The sequence below is a fragment of the Orbicella franksi genome, chromosome 7 (genome assembly GCF_964199315.1).
Source record: "Orbicella franksi chromosome 7, jaOrbFran1.1, whole genome shotgun sequence".
Taxonomy (NCBI): Eukaryota; Metazoa; Cnidaria; class Anthozoa; order Scleractinia; family Merulinidae; genus Orbicella; species Orbicella franksi.
In genome coordinates this window covers 27365142-27385254 of record NC_138151.1, presented here as the reverse complement: position 1 = coordinate 27385254, position 20113 = coordinate 27365142, and the positions used below count along the sequence as shown (strand labels likewise).

Genomic DNA, 20113 nt, shown 5'->3' with positions numbered 1-20113 from the left:
CCATGAAAATCTCTAGGTTTTTATAGTAGCGGCGAACCCGAGATCGAAGAAATCCTCAATGGCTACCCGGCTTTAGCTTCGCACAGATCAGCCCACTTCTTTGGTCTTTTTCTCGTTTCTGGTAGAGTTTCATCGAGATAGAGGTATTGAATGAAGAGGAATACTCTATTCTACGCATCCTGTATTGCTACAGCCTCCAACAACATATCTTCCTTGCATTCTGCAACGATTTTGACACACACTATCGCATGTTCGCATACATTCTTCTCAGAAACAAAATATTGTTATTCCCGAAGTGACGTCAAAAGCCAACTCGTCCCATTCTCCGCTATTCCTCGGTCGTGAACATGGAAAAGGGCAAATTCACAAACTCTGAAAATTCATAGAAAATTAACGAAAATAGCCACAACGATAATTTTTTCGCAGTGGTGATCAGGAGAAAAAGGAAATTTATATCAGCGAAAAAAAATTTGGGGGGTTAGTGGCACTTTAAAGTATGACTTTGCTTACCGCTTATCTTAATCCATATTTAAATTTACTATTTCGCCTATTATTAACAGTTTCATTTTAATACAATAAAAAATTAATAAAGGGCAAGCTGTTTTGCTCCGATAACAGGTACACTTAAATTTCCATGTATTTTTGTTTTCGTGAGAATTTTCAAGCATTTGTGATGGCTAATAATTTTGCCAGTTCTTTCTTAACTTGGCAAATACATCAACATTTTTTCTTAAAGCTTCGCTTCTGACAATTTTTTTAGGGATTTGCTACATTTTAACCACTGAGTTGACGTTTTACCTTCCTTACTAGCCCATCAAAATAATGGTCCAAAAGATCATTAGTGCTTTCCTTGTGGCAAAATTAACGCCTAATCAGCCAAATTCTTGCTATAAAGTAAAAATAAAGGAAAGCTAGGCAATGGATCTCTTTAATAAAACAATTGCCCATTTTTGTCAAGGTACCGGTGATAAAGTATGGATTGCTTTGTGCTGACGTGTGCTGCGCCGAGAAAATTATGAAAATTTTGTGATTCTCTTTCAAAAAATGTTAATTAATACGTACCCGACGTTCAAACAAGGGGAATAAATGACAGGTGAAAAGTGATGATATCTAGAGAGTGTCGCTTTCTTTCGCTTTTACGACGATTATATATAACCCGCATTTAATCGGATATGAATGTGTTTCATTTGCCGATGATGAACAGCCTGCGACTAGAATCTACAATACAGAAGTACAGTAATTTTGTTCAAGTTTCTTTTACGAATTATTATGCTACTTAATTAGTTTTATAATACCTCCATTTTAATTCTAGGTCTTGATAAGATGCAAGCACCAACCAAGGCGTTTTAAGTCAGCTGCCAAGAGGGTATGGATATATGTAGTTCATAATTTTGTAATTCAAGTAAGAAAGTTTGAAACGAGAGAGTACCACATTCGAGTCCTCTCTTTGAGACATAATTTAACTACCCTAAAGTCGTCAACTCTTATCTATCAGTAGACAAACTTTGACTGCACAAATGTGTGTATTTTTTATTTCCTACTTATTACCATGCGACGATTTTCACGACTTTGAATGTTTATTTGAGAAAAACAAGCATTTGATAGAGTGAAAATATTTTTGTTTTATCTTCAAGCTCTGATCTCTTTTATTAGCGTATATCTAGTCCTTTTAGCTATGTTTGTCTAAGAAAAAAATTCTGGTAACCGAAGTTATTATATAACAAGTTACGATTAGAAAGTGTCTAGATACAAGGGAGCCGAGCAAATACGCTACGCCCTCTCCTAATCATTGCTTTATTACTTTTTTATTACTCTTATCTGCCTGAGGTCAGAGCTTGTTACTCCATTTCGTTTTCAAAATTTGATGGAGACTGTTTTACCAATTTCTTACGAACAAGTTGCAACTTTCGGGCCTTACGAAAACATTTTGTACTGAGTAAATATTTTTCCTAATCTGGGGCATTTCATGTCGCTTTTGTTTGGACATGTCTTAAAAACAAGTCAAACGAGATCTAGAGTCAGTCACCTGAAGCTGTAAACAGGTGTTATTCAGTTATTTTGCATTTATATGAATTTTCTCCAATCGCTGCAGGCAAAATAGCGCTTAGTCCATGTAATCCATTATCGCTTGACTATATTCACTTCGAAACTAAATTGACAGTACCCTGAAATCGAATAAGTAATTCTTGAGGGAATATTTTCAACACAAAAATTAGCGAAATTAATAAATGACGTGTCGACTTCGTCGGATGTGATTGTCAAGTAAATGTATGGGTCAGTTTTTGCGTTATAAGTAGATCGACAATTATGCGCATAAGGTTTGCAAAATACGTTAAGTGACAAGAAAACAAGAAAAAGTGACAATCAAGAAACTAAATTCATTAAATAAACATTTTGCTAAAAAATACCCTGAAAAAAAAATTTATTATGAATCATGGGATTATGAATTAAAAGCCTTTTTGAAATACTTTTTTAATAAAGATAGGGAAAACTGTGAACGATCCTGGAGCTTATCTCGAGGGCCATTCCTAGGATAGGTTATGCAACTTGAGGCATGAGTATTTGGTCCATCATAAGATCGCAGAACTGTATTTAACACAAATTCAACAGAATCAACAACTGATATCTGTCTCAAATTTGAAAAATCTCTCATCCCCTCACATAAAATATTTGATAGGTTAGAACTCCATGACAGCAGAAAAACGTCGATAAGATTGCATCTTTATTAGCGATTGAAGGAGTTTCACTGAAATTTCGTAATTCTTTGGAAGTCCCGTTTCTGTTTTATCCTTTACACATTTATTTGAAAAAGCTTAATTCAAGCAATCATCACAATCCACATAACGACAGGTGCACGGTTACCAAGGTAACGGAACTAAGGTATTATTTTTGTTAACTTTATACCATTTGAATAAAAAACCGACTGAAAGCCTTTTAATTAATTCCATTTCCGTGGCATATTTCCCAACGTGAGACATTTTTGCGAAACCTAGCGACTAAAATGTGACGGCTAGTGGTATGGAATAAGATCCTTATCATTCAAGGAAATTCATTATATTACTGTAATCAGTTTGTTGAATATATATCAGACCATCAAGAAAGAGTTAACCTTTGCGTGTTAACTAACTGATTCAAACGACAGTATTTTACCGGGCAGTTCCAGTAGCAGTAAGAAGGTATTTTTTAGAAAAACTTTCCAAAGTGATAGTTTTATGACATGTTTTGGTTTTGGAAACAGGCGCAATAATTACGACATTGTAACTCATTGATAAGTGAAGATTACATCGGTCGTTTACATTTTAGGAAGTGGTCAAATAATATTTGCCTTTAACAAGGAGGCCCACTGTGGGTTTACAATTTATGAATACGAAATTCAAATGCACCCGTCAGAGTATAAACTTCGAATGTGAGTTTATCATCGAAAACTGAATCGAAAAATTTAACAAACAGCAATAGGAAAATATGCCAAATTTCCGGCCTCTATTCAGAGTCATTTACCTCTTCAATTACAGGTCGAAAGCCACAAATGCGTAGCGCAGAGCCTTTGCTTTTACCCTCATTAATTTCAGGTATTTTCTCAGGACGGAGCTTTTAATTTATCTTTTCGTCTTTTAGCTTTAGCCCCCAATCTAGTGCGCTTAAGGTTTTCTTTACCCTGACGGGGGGAAGTGGGGGAGATGGAGGTGTGCTAGCTATGTCTTTTGCCCTTGATAATATTTGATATAATTTTATGCTAGTCTGTACCAAGCAGGGTCTGAACCTGTCCAAAACACGACTGCCGTTCGTAAACATTCAAAGAGGTTATCTATAGTCGACATCGCTTCTTTTCTCAAAAAAAGATACATTTAGCAACTGAAAAATGATTTTAAGGAACTGCTGGCCTAGCTGTTTATAGAATTCGCGTGTTCTCCCCATGGGAGCAACCAGACATATTAGGATGGCCAATATTGGCCCCTTAGGAGGTCTCAAAACCGGTTTCAATAAGCGAGATAAATTTTGTAAGAGTCATACGGCAAAAACAGGTGTTTTTTGGAGTGTGCATTTAGTGTTGTCGAGATTTGCGACAAGAAGTCCAGGATTGGAAATGCAAACATTCTATTTTTCAGGTAAATATGCCAACCAAGAATTGCTTGGGTCCTCGTTTCGTGATCTTTGAACTGTTTGTTATTTTACATCTCTGGAGATAGCGAGATAGCAATTATGTTTTCTCTGCTACCAAAGACGATCAACTCCATGATAATTTGCGCAAGTGTTCATATTCCAATCTCCCTCTATTCTATGTACATGGGTTATCTACCAAGCGTGAGGTCAAGATGGCTGGATATATTCTCTCTGTGAACGCCGAACGTCATCTATTGTCGAGCTAGGTGCTTCAAAATGTCAAAGTAAAACGTCTTTCTGTTTAGACGTATTCGGGGAATTTTATATAGAGTTCTTGACTCAGACAAAATATGCCGACGGCATGCTATTCAGTCATTGCTTTTTAGATTCATCGATTAAAGCTGCGAGAAGATGACAAGGAATAGCACGCTTTTTAAACAATTATTTTTATGTTTGGCACGGTTCTCTTAATTACTGATGTTTCAATAATTCTTTATTATTGCTTGCTCCGCGGGCAAGAAATGTCTAGAAGGAGAGAGTGGATCTAAGATACCGCTAATTAGGTTTATTTGTCGAAAGTATTAAACTAAAAGGAATCTCCAAAAAGTGAAGCTGGAGCCAGTGGTTATTTAAACTAGTAGCAACCGTAGATTAAAGAGCGCATTCGAGTATTAGCATTGTAAAAGAAAGGGACGTTGGGGGAAAAGCCATCTTTCACAAATAGACGACAACGTCTTCTTCTTTTTAAAGCTTCTTCTTTATTAGGTGAGGAGTTGCGCGCGCAGCCCACGCATAGCAGCACTACGCTTGCGCACGAGAAGCATTACCATAATTTTCTTCGACCGAATACCAGTGTCGAAATCTTTTTCATTTCACATTTTCTTTATGATTCCAAGAGAGTCTGGCCAAAATTAAACAACAAGAGCAATATAAAAATTACAAGAATGGTCTTAACAGAGTTGAATTAAAATATACGTTGCAGCAATGTTTAGAAACACTCAAATAAAGATTGTTATGCAATCGTTATCAAATAACAACTCAGGTTTACTTATGGAAGAAGAAAGGCGGCCCAACTGGTTATGCCTTTTCCATATTTTAATATTTAAGTAATCAGTAGTTTCCATAACAAAAATTAATTCACATAGGCTTTAACGTACGCGTTACAAAGTTCTTTTGAATAAAACCGACTTCTAAACGGTTTTTCGCTAGTAGCACCTTTTTTTCTTTTGGAATGTTACTAAGAGATATTTAGTATAAGCTAAAATTGTACATCTGTAATCTTCACTAAAGTAGGAGGTCTGCTGTGTTTTTACATCGAAGAAAATATAACTCTATATTAAGAACAGAACATACCATCAATAACAGTAAATTATTCCAGAAAAATGGTCAGCTAAAGTACATTTTAGCTTTTCCCTTGGTCAATACATTGAGCCTAAATAAAGATGACCATTCCAGTTAAAATAACAACAGCTACGAAATTTCATGAAAACGTTCTCTTTGAGATAACTTTATTCTAAGCACATGCCAAGTAAATGTTCACCGAGTTTTTCCATCAAGAGTTTCTAACAACAGTTTTTTCCAAAAATATACAATATTTGTTCTTTAACGGTATATTGATTAAAATAGCAATGTATGATTAGGTTTTGCATTTTACCACTGCTTTCACTGCTACGCAACCTTCGAAATCAAAATGTTCCTTGCAACCATAGTCAATATATAGAGGGGAATGGTTATGAAACCCGACAAAGTTCTTTGTTGTATGTTTTTGTTTTCTTTTTGGCCTTGACCGTGCACAAAACATAATAGTTGTTTACTCTGTACTGAGGAACTAACCAATAGGAACGTATTGGTTGTGTAATTCATGCATAGTGTATGAGCGCAAAACAAAAGATTATGCACGGTCGCGGACCTTCCAACATAAATCTTGGCATCTTTGTTTGCTCCTTTGATGTTTGCGGGCTTAACTATGTTGCAACAGTCTTCCGTCAATAAAACAGCGCTACCTTATGTGGAATACTGGTAAATGCCTTCACACTCTCGGCGAAAAAATCGGGAACAGCGAAGATCGCTTTGAAAACGTGACCATCGAACTATTATCACAGGAAGGAACCCAAACATTCAACACTCCGAACGACAAAGCAAGTTAGTGATTTATTGTTGGTTCATGAAGTCATTTTTCAGTTGCAGTCGGCAGGCACAAAGCTGAATTCTTATGACCTTTAAAGCAAGCACGTTATAAGCCTACTGTGTGAGCACGATTGTGATCGGAAAATAGATGTATGCAAATAGAAGATAAGTATCGGCACGGAGGAGGTCCACCAACATGGCGTTTCCATATAGGGCTCTCTAAATTTTTGACGAATATCTAAAGTTTGGGAGAACGCAGAGATATATTGCCTGGAGAAGTCTCGAATAACACTGCAGTTTCTTGACTTTATCCACCGCACAGTTTTCGATTTTTTTTTTTTTTTTTTTTCTGCGTAGCAGTAAAAACGACCTATTGGAGAAACAAGCAGATGCCTCAACTGCGGGAAAGAAGAACATGTCAGAAATGCCAAGCATTGCAACAAAGGCCCTAACGTTTCAAACCATGACCATCAAATCGACTTTGACAACGCTTGAGAGTGCCTGCCCGTAAAAATCAGACAAATTCTTAATTCCGCGGCAAGCGTCGAAAATTCGATTTCGCACATATTCTTATGGTAGATAGGCTAGGGCATGACAAAAACTACGGGATAGTTTTTTTGAAAAAATATCCTTTTATTTCAAAGAAATATGCAAATTACCAAATTCCGTTAAAATCGTCATTTCACGCACCATTTTATTAGACAAGTTTGAGAGCCTCGCATGCAAAACCACATCATTCTTCCGTCTTTAAAACACTCAAATATTTTTGTGCAATGTTTAAATGTGTACTGGGTTGATTTTAGGGAATGTTGCGTTGTCTTTTTGGGTGCACAATAATTAAATTTTGAAGACATGTCATTAATTTTCACCCTGTGCGAAACCTTCAAATGAACCAAGCTTCTGGTGGTTGAGTTGCAGAAGGATGGTCTACAGATTCCTGTAAAAATTTCTTTGGGCAAATGATTGTGAGCGACGCGAGAGCTTTTCAAAGTACGTCAAAAATGCAAGTATTTGACCATCCGTCGTCAAATTTCAATTTACGGGTTAGACGTATATTTTAGCATGCGCCACATGACTTGACCTATGTTAAGCTGAAATAGACACAGAGCTGATAATTTTGAAATTTTCTAACCTTATTTGCTGTGAAAGGCAGGTCCAAAGCCGATTTGACGTGTTTCTAGTCGACCTCTCACCATTCGTCGCACATAAAGCAGATGTTTGTTTTTGTTTACACAAGGTTATCGTCCGATGTACATCGCCTACTGTCAACCTATTATTGGTCGAATACTATGAATCTGTGACCATCTTTCTGCGCATATGAACATCACTGCATCTAAGTCTAAAACGGCTGAGTCATTTGTAGATAGTTGCTTGCTTTGCGCTGCGCCAAAATATTGCGTTTGATCGATTGCTGACCATTGCTGATAAGCGTGTCGGCGCAGCACAATCTTACAGCGGTTATTGTTAGTCACGCAATGCTGTCACGGCATATGCTGCACATTTTGATCCATTTTGTATAGAGTACTCTCAGGATAAGTGAAGCAATTTAATCATTGTTCATCTGTTTTGTCATATATATAATGATATATGTGTATATTTATATAATCGTATTCTATAGTGTACGTGGACTCGGTCCAAATCACGTTTGTTGTACGTTCTGATGTTTCAGACAACAGTTGATAAAGCTAGTGCCTGTACTCACTAGAATTTTAAGAAAATCGCCATAAAAAAATTATAGATTAATGAAGCAAGAACTAGCTGAAATAAAAATAGGAAATCACAACGTGTCTAATTCGTGAGAAAAACAGACTAAATTTAATTAGTAATTACGTGACTAAATAGCCCTAGCCATGCCATTTTATTTGGCGTATTTTGTTTGCTTAGTGGCGAGGCATTGGTATGTAAGAGAAAATAGAGGACTGTTGTCAATACAGTCCAAAATGATCGTCAGTAAAATATTGTAAATAAAACACCTATTGACCGGTTACCTCCGCGGCCATCATTTGGTCATTCCGATAAGGGTCTCATTATTGTCTTTACCCCTATTAAGCGGCCACCCAAAATTTAAGAACTTTGTTTTGGAAAGGGCGATGGCAGATAAGAGTCTGAAGTTGAAGGTGCATGACGAGTGATAATTCAAACATACGTCTATCATGATTGTATTGAATAGACTCCATGTTCACCAAGAAATTTATAGCCCGATAGTGAAAAATTAAATATTCAAGGTACACCAACCTCTATTTAAGCGGCTAGCCCCATTAAGCGGTCACCACCCATTTCCCCGAGGGTAGCTCACTGTATTACATGTAAACCAAAAATAATTGCATAGCGCGAAAAGACCTAGGTATGAGTTTAGCGTTACAGTATTACGCAGGGGCATGTAGGTAGCAGTGGTCGAGTAAAAGATAACAACAGGGGCAATGGTAAATTATTCATTCTTTTCATTTCTTAATTTAATCTCTTCCTGCTCAACACGATTGTGTGCTCCCAGTGATTCCAAGCCTTACAGAGCCTTACGTATTAGGATAGAAATTGTCCCACCCCTACCCCCAAAAATGGGATGACAGATTTGCGTGACGAAAAAGGAACCGCTGCAAGCAAGGATTCAAGCCATCAATCCATGATGATCAAACGTAATATTTTGGTGTAGTGCAAAGCAAGCAACTATCTACGAATGACTTAGCCGTTTTTGACTTAGATGCAGTGGTGATCATATGTGTCGAATGAGGGTCACAGATTCATGGTATTCGACCGTTAAATAAGTTGACAGTTGGCGATGTGCATCGGACGTTATGTAAACAAAAGCAAACTTCTGCTCTATGTACGACGAATGGTAAGAGAAACACATCAAATCGGCTTTGGACCTGCCTTTTACAGCAAACGAGATTAGAACATTTCGAAATTATCAGCTCTGTGTCTATTTCAGCTTAACATAGGTCAAGTTATGTGGCGCATGCTAAAATATACGTTTAACCCGTAAATTGAAATTTGAAGACGGATGGTCAAATATTTGCATTTTTGACGTACTTTGAAAAGCTCTCGCGTCGCTCACAATCATTTGCCCAAAGAAATTTTTACAGGAATCTGTAGACCATCCTTCTGCAATTCAACCACCAGAAGCTTGGTTCATTTGAAGGTTTCGCACAGGGTGAAAATTAATGACATGTCTTCAAAATTTAATTATTGTGCACCCAAAAAGACAACGCAACATTCCCTAAAATCAACCCAGTACACATTTAAACATTGCACAAAAATATTTGAGTGTTTTAAAGACGGAAGAATGATGTGGTTTTGCATGCGAGGCTCTCAAACTTGTTTAATAAAATGGTGCGTGAAATGACGATTTTAACGGATTTGGTAATTTGCATATTTCTTTGAAATAAAAGGATATTTTTTCAAAAAAACTATCCCGTAGTTTTTGTCATGCCCTAGCCTATTTACCATAAAAATATGAGCGAAATCGAATTTTCGACCCTTGCCGAGTTATTTTCCATTTTTATGGACAGGGACTCTTAAGTTATTGACAAATACCATTATCGTGTGCGAAAAACGTTCGAGTCATGGCACACTGCCATGACTATAATGAGGCAGACAATAATTCTAGACCATTACCAAGACAGTGTGCCATTCCTTTAATTAGTCTCTTTTCATTATTCAAATTCCCGTTCGTTGTCACACTTTAATTATGCATTTTCATTCTTTATTTTCCATACTTTTTGCTGTTTATATTCATTCATTCATGTCTTTTTTGATCATTCGTCCAAGGCTCTAGGTAGGCAGTCGAAAGCTTATTCATCTACCCTAAATTTGCAACCAGTTTTAATATGTTTTACCCTGGTTGCTCGTCTAATTATTCGCTGTGAAACAGAAACTTACACTTGTTTTCTTCTTTAGAACGATGATAGCTAAGTGGTTTACAGTGGCTTCGGTTATTGTCATTGCACTTGGTACTACTCAGTTTCGAGCTATTTTAGCGAATGGTAACTCGTCCACATCTGGCGACGAAAAAGAAGTCAAGGAAAACAAAAATTTGTTTCTGGCCTGGATCGAGAGGCCTCCATACACAACATCACCTTCCGATGAATCATTAGACAACGACGTCCATGGATTGATTCGAGACGCGCTCTATCAGTCTGTGTTTTATGACTGCAGTTATGCTAGCGGGTGGAAATACATCCCAAAAACAAATCGCGTTGACAGCGAATTTCGAATGATTGAGCTGCTGTCGCAAAACAGGGTTCATCTCGCTGCTCCAGTATTCGAGCCCATAAACCGACGGTACATTGAATTCCCCTTTGTAAAACTCGTCGATTACCCTGGGACCGATTTTATCACAACTGAGGACGAGACGAAAGGGATAAACGTTGTCTTGGACGCGGTTCTGAAATCTTGGCCACTGTTTGTAGTTACTCTCATTCTCACCGCCATTGCTGGAGTCATTATGTGGGCGCTGGTAAGTTTTGTTTGAAATGCTTCATGACGCTTAGAAGATGCACATGCGTACTTTTATATTTATATGCGATGATTAGGTAGGTTGTACGTTCCCTTTCAAAGTAGCTGTCTATTTCCTTACATGTCAGACACATGGTTTGTGCGGAAAGGTCTGTATGGTCCACAAGGACGGTAATTTTAGTTACCATTGAGATTTCATGCTGATGCTAGTATTTCGCAGTTTAGTAACTGAATAAATAATGATGCTCTCTAATACGGGCACCGAGGGGACATACCAAGTATCAGTATATTGAATGGGAGTCCTTATTGAAGAGATGTTCTTATCATTTTCAAAGGTTTCTGAAGACTTTAGTAAGTTCATTTTGTGCTTTGAAGTACCCAAATCCAAATTGTATGTATTTCTGGAGAAAACTTTGATAAGGAATAGAGGAAGATTGCAGGTTTGCCGAGAAGGTTGGAGAGGTGACTCCAAAGATGCAATTTTACAATTGTTCTCACTCACTCTCTAATGTTTACTGGCTGGCTCGCTTGGTTAATCTGTGACTATCCTTTCCCTTTGAGTGACAATGACGATCGACTGAGGAGCTTTTCAGGAATAAAGTGCAGCAAATGGGACATGAGCAACTAAGAATCCTAACTTGCAGGATCGAGGGTGGTCACTTTAAAAGCGTGGAGTAGGACTAGTAACTACCACGAAATAACTTCAGTTACCGATGAATATTAGACTTTAACCCATGATTTCCGGACTAAAGGTTCAGAACCTTTTAAAAGGCTTGGACACAACAAGGGATAAAATTTCGTGCAATATTTCGTGCAACATTTTTCACACGTGCATCCACCCCTGTAATTCTTGCGCGTAATATTGAGGAAGTAGGACGGGATTCAAAGCTTGCAATTTTGCAGGCAACATTGCACGCCAGAATTGCAGGGCAGACACACAAAACAATTCAGCCTTTAAGAAAAAACGTGCGCGCAGTGTTACGCCGTGAGTCCGGTCTTTAACCAATCGATCAACCTTCCACTTGGGTCATCACCTTTAACAGGTGGTCAGTACTTCAATTTTTTCTGTGCATGAACACACGACAGTAAATTAAATTGCCTTAGTTGTCAACAGATAAGCACTCAAAGAATCATTTGAAGATGCCACTATTGATTTGTATCTTTAATTTTTGGAATACATAGGACACGCACTGGAATAGTGAAGAGTTTCCTCGTTCATTTATCAGAGGTTCTTGGGATGGATTCTGGTGGTCCTTCATTTCTATGACCACAGTAGGGTAGGACAACCTTTTGTTCACCGTACTGTTATCATTAAATCAAGTCACCTTAGAAACGTTCTATGACGAAGGTGTTATTACCTCAAGTTTATAGACCAGTTCATTAAGGGTGTGTTTCTGTAAACATTATTGAGAACATTTGTGCCCAGGCATCAGTTCTATGGTCGGTCCTGTATTCGTTAAAAATCCTGCCGCGTCTGGCATTGCGCAGCATATCATCATTGAATCATGTTGCTGAACACTCATCGACTATGGCCGGGTTTATGAAACTGTCGTTTCGAGAAAAGTAAGCTTCCTTTCATTCCTTTCTAAAAGTATGAAGCAAGTCGTAGATCATTTACTACCATCAACGAATTTCTAAGTCTGCAGTTGGTTTTAAAGACAGACCTAGCTCTGTACACGTATAGTACTGTTGATGCTGTTGTGCTTTTGTGTTCCTCCATCTTGTACTACAAATTATTAACGGATTTCGTATGCATCAGGTATGGCGACAAATGCCCAAAGTCTGTCATAGCTCGACTTTTTTCCATTATCTGGATCCTGTTAGGCCTTGTCATCATGGCGATGTTTACGGCGAACATCACCTCTGCTCTGACCGCTCTCTCCTTGCAACTGGAACCAAGTAGCCTCGTTGGTGTAAAGGTGGGTCTGATTTTATCCCAACTCGCCGTTTTTGTTCAATTATACCTTTCTCTGTGTGTCCGAAAACGTAGCTTGAGAGTCGGTTGTGTGCGACAAATCGGCCAGATATCGATCATCCCGGATCCCCGAAGTTTAGATTACAATGCAAGGAGAAAATCATTGCGTGATATGCTGGCTTTCGTCATGTTTCTATACGGGTATCTTCGATATACCTATTCCCTTCCATCTGACCCTATCAATTATGATCTTCTACATTCAAAAATGACCTTGAGTTCAATGGAGCTGTAGCGAGCTCTGTTTCCTGTTTAACTTGAACCGGTTAAAGATCGCTCACAAAATGCTGATTTTGCGTAAAATGGAATAACTTTGACTACTTTCGCTCGTGTCTTCTTGTTGTGCTTGTTGCTGGCTCTTTTATACTTTAAACAAGTTATTCTTCCCTTTGTTCCTTGTCTCGTTCCTCTTAATAGCACGACTGTATCTTTTTTTCCTCTTAATCTTCTCCTTCTTCTTCCTATGTTTTTTTCTTAATTTCATTTTCGTTAATATCGTAAGCCTGAGTAGCCTAATAATCCTGTTGGAATCCCCATTAGGTTGCAGTGTTGGGAAATGGAACAGAATACCAGCATGCTCTTGAAGAAGATGCTGAACCCACAGGTTAAGTATGAGTACAAGCAATTGTAATTAACAATTAAACAAGCCTCGACTGTGCTCTGTTGTTTAAAAGGGTTACCCCTTCCGCAGGAAGCGATACGTTAGAGCGCTAATGAAGGCTAGGGGTAAAACGAGAAGCAGTCGAGTGTTTCTCTATAAAGGATGTTATAATCCGGTGGCTGTATTATAAGTGTCAGTAGCAAGCATATACATTGTAGGTACCGCTTTTTTCAGACATCAGAGAGATTTCAGGTGTGTGTTTCAACACTCTCTAGCCATGTTTCCCTTTATTTAGTATTCCAGAGAATTGATGACATGATTCAGGCTGTCAAATCAAAACAGGTCGATGGGATGTTACTGGATCGCTATGCAGCTTCCTATTACCAGTCAAGAAACCAATTGCAATCGCTGTACACCGTCAAAACGTTAGAGCTTCAAAGAGACATTGGAATTCTCTTCAACAAAAATAGAAAGGAGCTTGCAGAGTGTTTATTAAATTTTCACCGTGCAAGTATTTGGAGTTCGGTTCAAACCATAACTGCCACGTACAAGGTAACGATTCAAGTTGTAAAATTGAACTTAGGTCTTAGGTGGCATTTTATAAAGCTTTCCTCTGTTTTCCCCTGATTTGCAATCGCATGATGCAATTGATTGCGCTAACGCCTCATCCTTAGAACGACTGACTTACAAACTGTGGGATTCAAACTCAAGCCACGCCTTAGAACCACGGTAGAAATATGTATTTAGTAAACAAGTTGCACTCTACACTTAAGGTGGCTTACTACAGTTTTTCCGAGACTCAGTAAAGCGCGCTACGGTTTTCGGCTATTTTTGAAATAGGCAAAATTTCATATTTTCTTAGTTTGCGAAAAAATCTGCCTTACAGGTTTTTATTTTACTTTGCATGAATGTGTAATCAAAGCCAATTTCTATTTCCTGAAATTTTTAGGTGGGGTCATACGGGCAGATTTTGAGGAAAACGTTACCTAACCTACTAGTGCCCAATCTCTCCTTAGGTACTCGGTCGTTCATTTTGGCCATTTGTTGACGTTTAAATTGTTCACGTTTCATAAAGAATGGTAGAAGACTTAAGCAAACAGTAAGTAGAGAACGTAAAAACATCTTGGAACATTTTTCAAAAGAGTTAGGAGTTGGTCTGTTATAATCCATCAAAACTGTAGTAAGCCACGTTTATCTCTGCATTAATCGATAGCGGTTCCATAAGCAGCAGTATCCACGAAGTTTCTTAGTCTCCTTTCATTACGATATTGATATCTAGGTAGTTCTGTGATTTATATGCTGTGGTTTTCTGGTTTTCTTTTGCCTTTAAGCTTACTCAGCAGATGCCTGCCAGGAAAGTCAATCTGTTTGACGAGTCGTCTCCTTTCGTAAAGAGGTTCATGTACATTTCGCTCGGAGTATTAGCTGGATTGCTCCTCGTTGGAACATTGTGGAACATCCTTTTCAGAAAGAGAGGAAGGGCCAAACAACCTAATACTTTGGGTGAGCATCTTACTTACATTGTGACGTGCAATTCAAATCACCGGAAAATGACTTCCCTTCTCTCCCTTCCCAAATGTGCGGCCGAGGCCGATTCAAGTCTTTAAGAAACAACTTTTTCAATCTTACTCGTTAGATGCGGCAGCAGTCAGTGAAGGAATGATACCAGATACAATCCATGACGATATTGAAGCTGCAAGAAGGCTTCTTCGAAAAACGCAAGAACAGTTTGACAAACTGGAATTCCAAGTGTCAAGATTAAAATACCATCACTAAATTATGGTAGTGAGTTGTAAGAGTTCAAACTTGGTGACGTGAAAGTTTCATTCGGTTGTTGGAGGGCTTGTTTTTCTTTTAATATCTCTTCAGTATATGTTCATAGACTTGACATGTCCGCCTAGGGACAGCAGAACGTGTTTGTGTTTCATATCGCTATTTTATTGAGCATTTCTTATAATATAAATAGACTCACCCCAAAACATTTAAAGCAATTTTCTTTCTATGAAATCCCCTTCCCCGCAATAAGCATTGCCCTCTCAAAAAGCCTTTTAAGCCATTGCATGATTAACGTATGCAGGTATTATTATCGGAAAATACCGATCGAATTTCCCCTTAGAAACCTCTCCTTGCTTTGATTTGGGAAAAACCGTTCTCAAAATCATCAATAACTCGTCAAGTTGTAAACAAAGGATTCATAACCATGAGAGAGTTTAACTAGATTTTTATTTTCTCTGTTTTCGTCTCAGAGTTTTCAATGAGAAGATATATTAAGCAATCCAGACAATGTTTCCCACATTTCCAAACACTTCGAAGTTCGTCGAAGATAAGGCGCGCCGTGTCTTCTATTGGGAGCTTAAGAAACCACGACGGCAATTCCGAGGACAACGTCGATTAAAATATGATTTTATATTTTACCTACGAATCTCGCGGTACCCTAAAGTCATTTACTTCGTTTACCACTGTCAAAGCTAACACGAAAGTGAATCTAGGGCACATCGATAAATTCGAAATGAAAATTTAAAAAAATTAGCCGTCGTGGTTCATGCACATTAACCCTTTTGTTTAGCGATGTTGCCGTTCGTCGTTTTCTTACGCTCCCTGTTGATGTGATAAGTCGTGGTCTCTGTTGCTTGATATAATTTTGATATAATCCACCCGATGATTTCTCCACCCCGTGTGGCTCTCTCCCCTTCCCCTTACCCCTTCTTCCCTTTCTAGGGTTAAAGTTCTTAGGGAACTCACTGGTTATTTCCTAGTACCTTAATTACAGTAGAGTTTACATTTTACTTTCTACCTTTTTCATGATATATTATTGGTCAGTAGTTCGATATCTTTAAACTAAAAACGTTGGAATGAAAGTTTCCTGACGGGAAATTGCAACTGCGTAAATAACCATTTTAACAGAGTTGTAATCATTTAACAAAACCAGCAAAAAAAGGGCAGGAAGTTTGTAAATTTTTGTATGGAAATAAGTCTTCGTAAAGATACAAATGTATGGTCATTCGGGTTGATTCAACTTTTTCCTCTACTGTAGTAAAAAAAAAATTAGAATTAATAAATAACGAACAACCGCTTTGCCGTCCTCATGAGGGCATTGTCAAGTTCAAAATGTCAGTCGCGATGATATTTGTAAATAAGATTATAAATAAATCTTGACAAATGGGATAAAGTATTTATGAGTGGAATTAAAATCAGGAGCACATTGTTCTATGTGAAACGTTTTGCACGAAGAGAGTTAGATTGAGTGCTAAGAACAGGTTTAAGTTCTTTAATAAACAATTACATCTCTTGAATGAGACCGTCCAGTTTGCTTTGAAAGTGGTGTTTGACAACATAGTGTATACCGTATACGGCCGAAACGATGGCAAATGGTAAGTTTTTGAAAGACTTTTACAAATTTTTACATTTATTCATACTTTCCAAAATGTCCCTTTAAGCTACCTTGAGTAATACTTAAGCAGTAATTAGCATGGCCTGCCAACATTTTAAATTACAACCATAGTGGCTAATTCCGTCTATGAATCATGGCCGTTATTCATCATCTTGAACTGTATATTGGTTTTGACGAATACAACTACCATGATTCCCTGCAGGCACGGCTAAGGAAATGACCATTACTTAAGACAGTATTCTGCACAGTGAAGAGTTTCCACCTTCATTCACCAAAGGATCTTGGGATGGATTCCGGTGGTCCTTTATTTCCATGACTACAGTGGGGTAAGGATTTTTTAACAAAGGGTTCGTTAATGGCAATTGGACGCACAAGTGCAAATTCTTGCGACTGACAATTTTCGGGAAAAAAACGATGAACGAATTGAATGAAACAAGGCGAAGCAACGTCTAAAACTGATATTAGAGTGTTTACTTTTAACTTTCATTATTCACTCGGTGCCATTACCACCATTTTTGTTTCCTGTTAACTTATAAAATCTTTAACCTGATACTTTTACAACATCACTTATTCCCCTGACTAGATAATGTATAACTACCATAAATTGATAGCGGTTTCTGCTCAAAAGTTGATCGTGGTTTGAATTTTTTCTATCATCTGGGTCCTTTTGGGTCTCATTATCATGGCGATATTTATGGAGAGCATCACCTCTGCACTTACAACTCTTTCTTTGCAGTTGGAACCAACTGACTTTGTTGGTATGAAGGTTTCTCCAAATATCTGTTGTTTTTGTTTGCTATTATTAATCTAAACACGTTGAAAGAATCCTTTATATGAGGATTAGGTTCTTCCTTGCTGGCACCCTATTTGCATGTAGATATTTATATATTTTTTATGCAACTAAAGTTGTTATAAAATAATTTATCTATTTTTCTACTTTTCTCTTGGCTCAAAAATAGCCTCGTAAAACAAAATGCTTGCAGCTCCTTACATCCTATTTTTCAAAAGGTGCTCATTCTGTAAGGTATATTACAGTGCAATATATATGTATAGTGTGTGAGAATTTCTTTTTTTGACAAGTATAATCATTCCAGTTTGTACTTGCATTACTTTATTTGACTTTTTCAATTATAATTTGCTATTTCCAAGAAGATGTTGTATTTGGCGCTCTTTCTCGTCTTTGTTTTTGTGATCATTTTTGAGGTAAAAGCTTGGCCATGACAATACAGTACTGTACGGGTCCGCAAATGATCCCGGACCGCAAATGATCCCCAAATTGAACCGCAAATGATCCCGGACCGGAAATGATCCCCATATTGGACCGCAAATGATTCCGATCAAAAAATAAGGAATGGCATGGATTTATATCAGAGGAAGGTGAGAACATATACAAAAATTATGAACTAAAAAACATGTCTTATCATTTTACAAAAAAATATTCCACAGCTGCTGTTTTGTTCTTCGAACGGTTCAGATCGTTTTCACTGTCACGCAATAAAAAAAAAATAGTAAATCGAAAATCAACCAATGGAAAAAGCTAAGAAATTGTGATGTACGCTATAGAAGATAACTAAATAAGACACTTTTCCAAGTTTTAGGCCTGTGCGTTTCCCCAAACTTCAGAAATTCGTCGTAAATGTTTCCCAGAAATTTACAGAGCCCAGTAAGAAAACGCCATGTTGGTATACATCCGTGGTACACCAATGTGGCGGCCGGAATATAGTGTAAACATCTGGAACTTACTTTGGCTTTCCAGACGACTGATTATCAGTACTAAACAAACAAGCATTTACATAAGCACTTTTCCTAATGCTCTAACTTCTAAAAAGGCTCAAAATCATGAGATAAGTATATAGTTTTTAACAAACTCGATCGTAACCTTGTGTCACGCAACCTACATAACGCTAATTGTAAACAGATATAAATATACCGTCTCTTATGCCTGATGAGGATAAAAACACGTCACGTGAAGACGATCTATTGAATCAGAAGTCTTGGAAAAACACATACTTGTAAACATTCTCGAAATCTCGGTGGCGATAGTATCAAACATCTATCAAACAGCTAACTTGCGCAAGCCTTGGCGTTGCTTGGTAATGAAGCTGAACTTCATAACTACAGCTTGGAATTTTGGCTTCTTAGAATACTCAAGTAGTCATTTCCGAGGAATTAAAGCCAAAATACGACCAAGGAAAAATTACAAAATAAATTTGTTCAAATTTCCAGTGCTACACACTAGGTGTTTTACAGAGTTATGAAGCGTTGTAGAGGGTCTACTCAGGTGACAGCGTCTTCCTTAATAGTCGCTTCATGGTTAGATTTTAGTTTAAAACTTTAGACGAACGGCGTTAACGGCTGATAAAATATGATTTAACTATAACACCGAAATATCAATGTTTAACACAGGAGGATATGTAGCGTATGTTGCACGGATCATAATTTTACTCAGAATTGCAAAGAGATGCAAGCCAAGTCGTGTTTTGATGATTGACTGGTGATATTCATAGCATCGTAGTTAGCAACAAAAGTTAGCCGAAAGTATGAAAACAAAAGAAAGTTGTAAGCCATTATCATTATAAGATGGCTTTAATAAAAACATCGGTATTCACATACGCCAATTCCCTATCCACACCATCCCACTATCCATGCCATTCGTTATTTTTTAGTCGGGATCATTTGCGGTCCCTATCGGGGATCATTTCTTGTCCGGGATCATTTACGGTCCAATTTGGGGATCATTTGCGGTTCTGGGATCATTTGCGGACCCGTACAGTACTAGTCATTTCATGGATTTCTTTATAGTAACTTTTCGATATAACGCGCTCCGAAATAGAGTGCTTTATCAGAGTAAAGATGCACGGTAAGCTAGTCCCAGGTCAGAATTCCCCCCGTGGTTTCTGAACCAACCGAAAGTGAAGTTTCCCGTTTTCAAATGGCTAAAACGCCATGAAATTTTTTTATTTCCTTATCACGATCTCGTGTAGATTCCATAAAACAAATAAAAAATATATATCTGTTATATAAACTTTAATTCTTATTTGTTTCCGAAGTAACTGACTCCGTAGAAATATTGATTAACAGTGTTATTGACAGCAATTGAGTAGATGAAAAATCATAGATGTTCATTTCCAACCAGTATTACTGACAATGCGTTTAAAGTGTGATGCGTATTAGTCCTTTATCGTCAAGAGGGTATCTAAATAATATTCAAAGTGGTCAGATCACCCTATTTTGATGATTTCAGGTTTGGTTAGTATTTATATTGACCACCGAAATGATCAAAAACGGGAAACTACAAAATATTACTCAACGAAAAAAAAATAAAAAACAAAAAAAAAAACTGACAACTTATGAACGATTTACAATGAATATCCTTCGATTCGTTTCCGCCGTTTATACTTAAATTATCCCAATGTAGCCTGCGAGAACATTTACCTCAAAAATAACTAGATCTGACACATTCCTTGTC

At 37.5% G+C, this 20113-nt stretch overlaps 1 protein-coding gene across 3 annotated transcripts; it reads left to right on the top strand.

Annotated features, from left to right (window-relative positions):
* Positions 1 to 1128: 1128 nt before the first annotated feature.
* On the top strand, positions 1129 to 16526 carry LOC145492137 (uncharacterized). 3 transcript variants are annotated; one of them, XM_081471470.1, is made up of 9 exons: positions 1129 to 1231; positions 1313 to 1366; positions 10123 to 10681; positions 11863 to 11957; positions 12440 to 12599; positions 13193 to 13256; positions 13549 to 13805; positions 14585 to 14756; positions 14890 to 16526. In XM_081471470.1, exons 3-9 carry the CDS (start codon positions 10127 to 10129, stop codon positions 15027 to 15029), a joined length of 1443 nt encoding a protein of 480 aa, XP_081327596.1. In that variant the 5' UTR covers positions 1129 to 1231; positions 1313 to 1366; positions 10123 to 10126; the 3' UTR covers positions 15030 to 16526. The 3 variants fall into 3 exon arrangements, with proteins under 3 accessions (XP_081327596.1, XP_081327598.1, XP_081327597.1); XM_081471472.1 differs by having other exon boundaries at positions 14585 to 14968; XM_081471471.1 differs by lacking the exons at positions 1129 to 1231; positions 1313 to 1366 and having other exon boundaries at positions 5612 to 10681.
* Positions 16527 to 20113: the final 3587 nt, after the last annotated feature.